Source organism: Eptesicus fuscus, chromosome 6 (genome assembly GCF_027574615.1).
Source record: "Eptesicus fuscus isolate TK198812 chromosome 6, DD_ASM_mEF_20220401, whole genome shotgun sequence".
In the NCBI taxonomy this organism is placed as follows: domain Eukaryota; kingdom Metazoa; phylum Chordata; class Mammalia; order Chiroptera; family Vespertilionidae; genus Eptesicus; species Eptesicus fuscus.
In genome coordinates this window covers 18,618,142-18,626,550 of record NC_072478.1, presented here as the reverse complement: position 1 = coordinate 18,626,550, position 8,409 = coordinate 18,618,142, and the positions used below count along the sequence as shown (strand labels likewise).

Below are 8,409 nucleotides of genomic sequence, written 5' to 3'. Positions count from 1 at the left end.
GCTCAGGACGACACTGAGCCGCTTGGGCCCAGCAAACATGTCTATATCTTGAGCTGGGTGTTGGGTTGTGAAAGTTCACTGATGCACTTTTCTAATAAATGTTTTCTTGAAAAAAAGAGATGGGCAAATACTGTTGTAAGGAATAAATGAGTCAACACGAGAGTCAGTAGAATCGGGCTCAGGAGTGGCTTCCAGTGCCAGCTGGTCCTTCTCTAGCTGTTTGACCTCAGGCAAGTCACTTCCTCTCTCTGAGCCTTGGTTTCCATATTTGTACAACACAATGATAATATCGGTTTCAGAAGGTTTATAATAAGAGCCTTCTTTTATTTGAAAAAATGTTTCCTGAGTGCCTACTACGTGCTAGGTGCTGGAGAAGCTGTGGGGGAACGAAACAAACATGATTCCCGCCTCCCTGGAGCTCACAGCTTAGTGAGGGAAACAGACCCTGAACACAAATGCAAGACATTTCTACCTGGTGAGGACATGGAAGGAAACAGACAGACTGGAGTAGAGAGGCTGAGCAGAAGTAATGCTCTCTGAACTGGAAAAATCCAGGAGGGCCTCCCCGAGGAGGTGACATTTGCAACCTGAAGCATGAGAAGGAGCTGGCCGTGGGAAGAGCAGGCTAGGGAGAAGGAATAGTTTGTGAAAAGGCAAGGGAGACTGGAATCCAGGGGGTGGGGTGGGTAGGGTCACCTCAATGGATGTGCGGCCCGTGCAGTCTCCCCAGGAGCCCACACTCAGAAGAGCGCCCCACTACATTTGATTTAATGCTCTGCTGTCACTGCCTTGAAGTTCTTGCTTTTTGAACAATAGGCCCTGCATTTTCATGTGTATCGGGCCCCACAAATTCTATAACCCGTCCCGAGGAGGAGGGTGTTCAGGCAGGTGCACACCCCTTAGATATGCCCATCTTATTCATACTGTATCAGGCTACTCACCACACACACACACACACACACACACACACACACACACACGGAGTCTCCCTGTGTTCTGCTGCATCCCTGAGTGTTTACCACCTCATTGCATACTGGCTCCACTCCCAACGCCCTGCATTTTTGGCTGGAGGACTTTCTCTGACAGATGGAGCCCATGCCACACGCAGCCCCAAAGTGCCAGAGAATTAACATTTCCCTGAGAGAAGCCCTCAGCCAAGGACTGTGGGAGCTGGCGGATCAATACCCCAGTTTCCTCACTTCTTGGTGGGATAACTTAGAGATACGGATCCCATGCTGTCCTCCGAAGTCCCTAGTGGGACTGAGCTCCATGTGCCCCGGGGCCAACTTGCTTGATAAAGCACCCTTCCTGGGCTTCCTCCCTTTTCCTACCTCTTTTCCTTGTTCCCCAATGATCTGTCCTGGGATCGCCTGCCACGCTACGTGCACTGGAATGTCTATCTCAGGGTCTGATTCTGGGCAAACACAGATGATGGGCAGACACAGGCTTTCCTCACACAATCTCTTTATTGGAGGTCTGTGGCCGGCATGGTCACTAGAGGCGGCTTCCTCTTGGATCTCCTGGGGGCGCTCTTGGCAGTCCTTCGCTTTACATTCTAGAAAAGGCAAGAGATTGTGAGGCTTGGGGGTCGGGTGAGGCCGGGTCTCCTCTGCTCATGGTGGGAGCCTGAGGAAGAGGACATGGGTACACACTGACTGCAGGCCAGCTTCATGAAATAGAATGGCAGTACGCAGGTAGCACGAGATTGTGCAGGTGTGTGCGTAGAGGTGTGTGTTGATGGAGGCGCTGGGGCCAAGGTTGTGCTGTTTGGGCCTAGATTGCTGCAGCATAAGGACTGTCATCAAAGGTCAGGGAGGCTGGGGCGGAGCAAGCATCCTTAGGGCTGAGATTGGGCATAAGACTGCAACACACAGTGAGGAGCTGGACAGAGATGTGCAGGCAAAGCGGTTTTTGGTAGAGGGACACCACTTAGGGTTACTGGTGGGTATACAGAGGTCTTTTGGGTAGGGGACTGGGGTGAGGCCAAGGTTAGGTGGGCTGGGAGGAGGTTGTGCAGGCAGAAGCGATGTGACTTGGGTATAGGTGATGCAGGCCAGGCTGCGGTTGTGAGGGCAGAGGGGCTGCCGCAGGAATCAGGGTCCATGCCCTGGTTGTGAGCGCAGAGGTATTGGAGGCTGGGCAAACAACAAGCTGGCTGGGTCAAGGTTTAGGCTAAGGTTGTGCAAACAGAGGACAGGGGATAGGACATGTTGTGAGCAGAACAACTTAAAGGCTGGGACTCGTTGCCCGAATAGAAGGGCTGCAAGGGAGACCAGGGGCCTGGCTGAAGCTGTGTGAGTAGCGGGGTTACAGGAAAGAGAGGGGCCTGCGGAGGTGGGGCAGACAGGCAAGGGTCAGGGGCTGAGCTAGTGTCGGATGGGTGGCAGGCCCAGGGAATGCGGACGTCGGACGTCGCAGACTCACCCCATCGAAGTGCGGCCAGGTGCGCAGCTGGCGGAAGAGCGCGTCGCCAGGGCAGTCGGTACGCACGAGCTGGCGGTGGCCGAGCAGCGTGTAGTCCGGCCGCAGGAGGCCAGCGCGCACCGCGCACCTGGGCAGCGTGTCGCGCACCGTGCGCAGCGCGGCCTCGGCGGGCAGCTCCGCGGTGTAGTTGCCCACGAAGGCCACGCCGAAGCCGCGGGCATTGTGGCCTAGAGTGTGCGCGCCCACCCAGCGCCAGCCGCGGCCCTCGTACACGTAGCCGTCTGAGCCCACCACGAAACTGCGGAGAGGGGGGCAGGCACCGCGCGGCGTCAGGGTTGCCCTGCCCCAGTTCTATGCCAAGTCCTTGCCTGGTCGCACTGTGCCTGGCCCACAACGTCCCACTCCTCCACCAAATGTCACTCCAGAAACCCTCCGGTTACTCTAGCATTGGCCACGCCCCTTTCTGTCTGGCCCCCCACCCCATTGTCTCAAGTCCCGCTCCCTCCCAGTTCACAGCGTTTTCCGTCTTAGGCCCAACCCCATCACTATTCCGCCCCTGTCCCAGCCTCAGCCCTTCTCACTGGTCCTGCCCCTCTCCCCGGTGCCGCCTCCTTCCCCTATCTTACCCCGGACCCATCCCACGGTAAAGGCCCCGTCCCCGTCTAGGCCACGCCCCTCTCCACCTTGGCTCCACCCGCCCGGCTCTTCCGTTTCTCCAGGTTTGCTCTGGTCCAACCCGCCCCCCCGCGTTAGGCTCCGCCCACCCAGGCTCCCAGACCCCGCCTACCTGTAGCCAATGTCGTCCCAGCCACGCGTATCCTGGTGAAAGCGCTGCATGGAGCGCATGTTGGCTGCGCAGCGCGCGAAGGTGGTGCAGGGAGGCGCGGGCAGGTAGGTGTGATGCACGTACAGGGACCCGAGCGGCAGCCGTAGCGGCGTCGGGCGGCCCCGGTACGGTGCCGCACTCCAGCGGCAACGGGGGTGGATGGCCGGGCACCCTGCGGAGAAGGGCGACCAGGGCTGGGGTTAGCCGCCGCCTGTACCTCCATTAGAGCGCACCTACGGGCCATTTCCCCAGCCTCCTTTGGGATCTCACAACGAATCCAACAGCATCTCAGTTCTATTGGAATAGATGGCTATGCCTCCCAACCCCTTCAGGATAAACCCTAAGAACTGTAGTTCAGACTTCAGGGATCTTTTCAACCCAGGATCTTTACAACGCTCTCTGCAGCTGGCCCTGCTCTGAGTGAGCCCTAGGAGAGACAGCCATACTGAGGAAGAGGGAACGGTGGCACGCATTTATTATGCTCTAGTTTTGTGCTACTTGCTTTACATGCTTCATCTTTCTCAAACCATCCAGCAAATCCAAGAGGTAGAAGATTTACCCTGCTTCACTGAAGAAAGTGGGGTTCAGAGAAGTGAAGCAGCTCACCTAGATGCACAGGCTGAACGTCCATTTCAATCTCTGTGCCTTTGCATGTGCTGAGCCCATCTCCTGCAATGCCTTCTTTCTCACTTTTTTTGGGGGGAGCGAGGGTCAGACAAACTCCTATTGATCCTTCAAGACCCGAATCTAACCTTTCCTCACCTGTGCAGCGGCCCTGGCTCCCCAGCCAGAGCCCTATTGCTCTCTCTGGAATCCCTAGTCCTGGATCCCCCTGACCTCATGGGACTGAGAGTGTCTGTCTCTGAGAGGGCGGGTCACGGGGGTTGGGGGCCCTTCTCACCCAGGAAGGCCTCAGTGAACTCCTTGGTGGCATGGGTGGCCGCCTGTGCCAGCTGTTCTTGGCTCATGCCCTGCAGCTGAGGGTGTGCTGGCTCCAGCCTCTGGAGCAGGATGAGGGCGCCCCACACCTGCTGGGTCAGGGCAGGGGCTGAAGTCAGAGCAGCTCCGTTCTGCCGTCGGAAGTTGCTGCGAAGTCCTGGATCTCCAGCCACCCCTGCTCCATAGTACTGGCTCAGGAGGTGGTTGAGGGGTGGCCGGGGCTCAGGGGCCCGACTCAGGTAGTCCCCAAGGAGGGCGCCATCCAGAGCACCATTGAGGAAGGCTGTGGTAACCGGTGATGCCTCAGGGTCCAGGAGTGTGAAGTTCCTGGGGACAGAGAGCTGGTCCCAGCAGCCCTCAGCTCCCAGGCCTGGGTGGCTCTGAGTTTGGGGGCCCTGGAGGAAGGTCAGGCCCAAGTCTCTGGCCAAGGTGACCACCAGGAGGCTGTCCACAGTGGTCGGAGACGTTGCTTTGGCATCTGGCGAGGAGGTTTGGTCATCTGGAGAGGTGACTCTGTCATCTTTAAAGATGGCTCCCACATTGAGATCTGTGGTTCTAACATCTGGAGACATAGCTCTGACACCTGCAGAGCTAACATCTGGAGAGACATCTCTGAGTCCTGGGGAGGTGGCTCTTACATCAGAAACCTCAGCTCCAACATCTGGAAAGGTGTCTCCGGCACCCAGAGGGGTGGCTGTGCTGCCCAAGGGCAAGTTTATGACCCTGTGGCCCTGCAGGCCGGCTTCCAGCCCTGCCAGAAGAGGCTCCACAGCCACCGTCGAGCCGTCGGGGGCCAGTACCACCCCGTATTCCTGCCCACCCCGCACATCATGTCGGGCCACCTCCTCCATCAGGCCTTGCAGCTCTGGGCTCAGTGCAGAAGGACCCAACTTGGTGACTTTGAGACTTCGTCCCTTTAGCAGGAAGTGATGAAGGGGATCATGGGGATCAGAGTCCCGGGCTGACAGGTGCCACACAGAGACAGTGTGGTTGGCCTCCGTGACTGGCACTTTCTGCTCCAGCTCAGCCAGAGCCTGGATGACAGAGTCCATGAGGAGGGGCAGGGATGCTGTAGAAGGAGGGACGGCATTAACCCAGTGGCCCAGCACCCCCTGTTCCTGAGCCTCCCTCTGCTCCTTCCACATCTTCTCAATCCCCTCTTTCCCCCCCCTCCTTCCCTCCCTCCCTCCCTCCCTCTATCCTTCCCTCTCTCTCCTCTGACTACCCTGTGATGCCCCAACACCATCCTCATGTAAATGATGAAACGGAGGCACAGACAACAGGTTAAGGAGCTTAGACAATCTGTGAGCACTGGGGAGCCATGGCAGGTTCAGGAGCAGGAGCGAGATGCAGCCAGGCTGGCATTCTAAGATTGCTCCTTTGGCTGCCTGTGGAGAATGAGTTTTCAGGAGGCTAGAGTAGAGGAGGGGAAACAGTGTGGAGGTGAGCAATAAAGATGGCCAAAGCTAAGCGATGGCAGTGTGACGGCCCAAAGTGGGCAGAGTCCCCAGGTATTTTGAGGGAAAGATGGACAGTTTTTTTTTTTTGTTTTTTTTTGGGGGGTGTGTGTTGGAATTTGGGGAATTTCATAGGGCGAGGTGTCTGGAGGATGCTCAGCGGAGGAGAGGATGGGCCTGTGCCTTGTGGGGGAAATGTCAGCAGCTGAACCTGGAACCTAGACGTGCTAGGCTCAGGGCTGGGGTGGGTTGTTCAATAACAGCTAACATTTATTCAACATTTATTTAGTGCTAGGCGCCATTCTAGGTAGCGCACATAACAACACATTTAATCTTCACAGTGACTCCGTGAGCCCAGAGGGGTTAAGTGACCTGCCTAAGGTCACACAGATAGGAAGTGGCAGAAGCAGGACTGTTAACCCAGGAATTCTGATTCTTCTCCAGACACTCCACTCTGTTCTTCTCTCTGCCTACAATGCCCTTTCCTGCTTCTCCCCAGGTAAAAGTCTCCTTCCTGTCCTAAATCTGTGTCCCCTCCTCCCGGAAGCCTTCCTGATTTTTGCTCGTCTGGCCCCACCCCCTGCCTTGACCCTGTAAAGCTGGGAGAATCTGTGTCCCCAGACTGGAGGAGGTTCCTCGAGACTGGGGGTCTCCTGAGGACTCCAGTCTTACCCTGTACATGGCTGGACACAGAGGGGATAGCAGTGCCCTTCTGCAGGATTGTCCTTGCAGCAGGCCTCTGCCTTCTGACCTACCTGTCCCTGGTTCCGGACACAGCAACAATCCAAGCAGGGTCCAGAGGACTACTGTTGTGGGATTCCAGCTTCTGGGGGACATATCTGGTTGACCTCAGCAGAGCTAGAAAGAGACAGGCATGAAGAACTGAGTGGTGCCTTTGGCCACTCTCAAAGTCCAGGGGTGAATGACATGGTTGCCTCTTGCAGAGCTGTGGGTGGGAGGCAGCGGGAGCGTCGGGACAGTGCCCCGAGTCAAGGACATCAGGGGCTCCCCCATCCTCTCCTTTCCTTCCCAGGCTGGGGGCAAGGCTCAGTAAGCCAGGAGGCATCTGGAGGCCAGGTAGTTTAGACTCCAACAAACTACCCAATCCAGCAAGCCCTCCCGCTTCCTGATCATTCCCTAGCTGCAGCTGCTGCCGGCCACCACAGGGGGCTCTCAGGTGCCAGCCCAACTGGTAGGACTGGCTGTGCTGGGGGCGGGGAGAGAAGGACACACCTGAAGTTGGCACTGCCTCCTGCCTTTGCTGCCAGCACTTCAGGCTCAGGCAGAGAATGGGTACAGGGGCTGGGGAGAACTTTTTGCCAAGGGACCTGACAAACTGTGAGCCCAGGGGGCGAGGAGATGTCTTCTCTCATCCCCTTCCAGCTCCTGATCCCAAGCCGCTAGATGCAGCTGAAAGCAGGGCTTGGGCCTGGGCCCTCTGGACCCTGGCTTTGTCCCAGGAGCTGGTTTCTTGGCTCACCTGGGTTGACAGTGAGGGTCCTCCCTCTTCTCCTGGGGCTGTGTCTGAGTCCTGCTGAAGTGAGACGGCCTCCCCTTTATTTGTGCTTCAGGTGGGATGGGCTCAAGGTGACTGGGGCTGCTGCTGTGTAAATTGCTTCACCGTGGGCCTCCCACCTCGAAACTAGCCTGGGGTGTTTCCGGAAGACCCACTAAGCTGGGGGTTCAGCAAAGGCCAGGCCCTGGGCAGGCCTGGAAATGCCCAGGCTGAGCCCGGCTTGGGGTTCCCCAGGGTGGGGCCTGCTCAGATATCCAGTGTCATCCTTCTGGGGACTCAGCATCACCCTGGGTACGCAAAGCTGGGTGCACTTGGGAGCTCAGGAGTAAGGTCCCAGGGGAGGGAGTGAATGGGGGCCACGCCCCAGGGGAATCTGAGGAAATCTCGTCCTCCGAGGATTTTGGGATGGGGCTCTGCCTGGTAGAACCGAGTGCAGGAAGTGGTCTGTGTGTCCATCCAGGGCAGGGACTGGAATGAGGAGAGTGAGGCATCCTCCTCAGATACAAAATGTAAGGTGGTGTCGAAAATCTCCGTCATCAAGATAAGTAATATTTTAATGCAATATTTTAATAGACCGACGTGAGTGCAAAAAGTCCACGATGAACAAACATTTTAGATAAGTGTTTATCAGCATTCTAGATAAAGTCAGGATCAGGAGCAGTGCTGTGCAAAGACTGGGGCCAGAGGTGGAAGGGAAAATCAGGAATTTTGATCTTGTCTTTGTGTCTCACTTGCCTCACTCTAATCCCAGGGGCCCTGCCGTAGACCTGGGGAGCCCTGAGATGCTGTGGGGGTGGCTGTCACATGAGAGCCCCCCTGATGTCCACCTGGTCTGGGAATGACTGTGATTCAGCACTATGGATCCTGGGTTTGTCCCTCTGATTCTCCCACTGATTGCACCTTGCGGTTTTATTGAACCACTTCATGCCCATTTTACCCAGCGGGAGGGTAAGCTCAGAGAGGTTAAGTATGTTGTCCAAGGTCACAAAGCTAGAAACTGGGAACAGCTCCAAGTCCAGTGCATGTTTTCATGATCCTGTGGTTGGGTCAAGGTCAGTGTAGTTACATGATGACCCTTCACCCTGGGGAAGTGTTTACAGAACAACTTCAGCCAGGAATTCATGGGCCAGCTGGAGAGGCAGCCCTGATTCCCTTTTCAAGCTTGGAGTTAGTGGCAGGGGGTGGGTTGAGTCTGAGCCAGGGAAATGGCATGGCCAGCCCACATTTCCCTGAGGGCCGGTCCGGGA

General features: G+C 56.7%; 1 protein-coding gene across 1 annotated transcript; it reads right to left on the bottom strand.

Annotated features, from left to right (window-relative positions):
* Window positions 1-1,465: 1,465 nt before the first annotated feature.
* On the bottom strand, window positions 1,466-6,483 carry PGLYRP2 (peptidoglycan recognition protein 2). Its single transcript, XM_008157835.3, has 5 exons — window positions 6,402-6,483; window positions 4,152-5,258; window positions 3,212-3,422; window positions 2,425-2,722; window positions 1,466-1,555 (listed from the first exon to the last, which is right to left on the bottom strand). The coding sequence occupies exons 1-5, from the start codon at window positions 6,481-6,483 to the stop codon at window positions 1,466-1,468; spliced, it is 1,788 nt and encodes a 595-aa protein (XP_008156057.2).
* Between the last annotated feature and the right edge of the window lie 1,926 nt (window positions 6,484-8,409).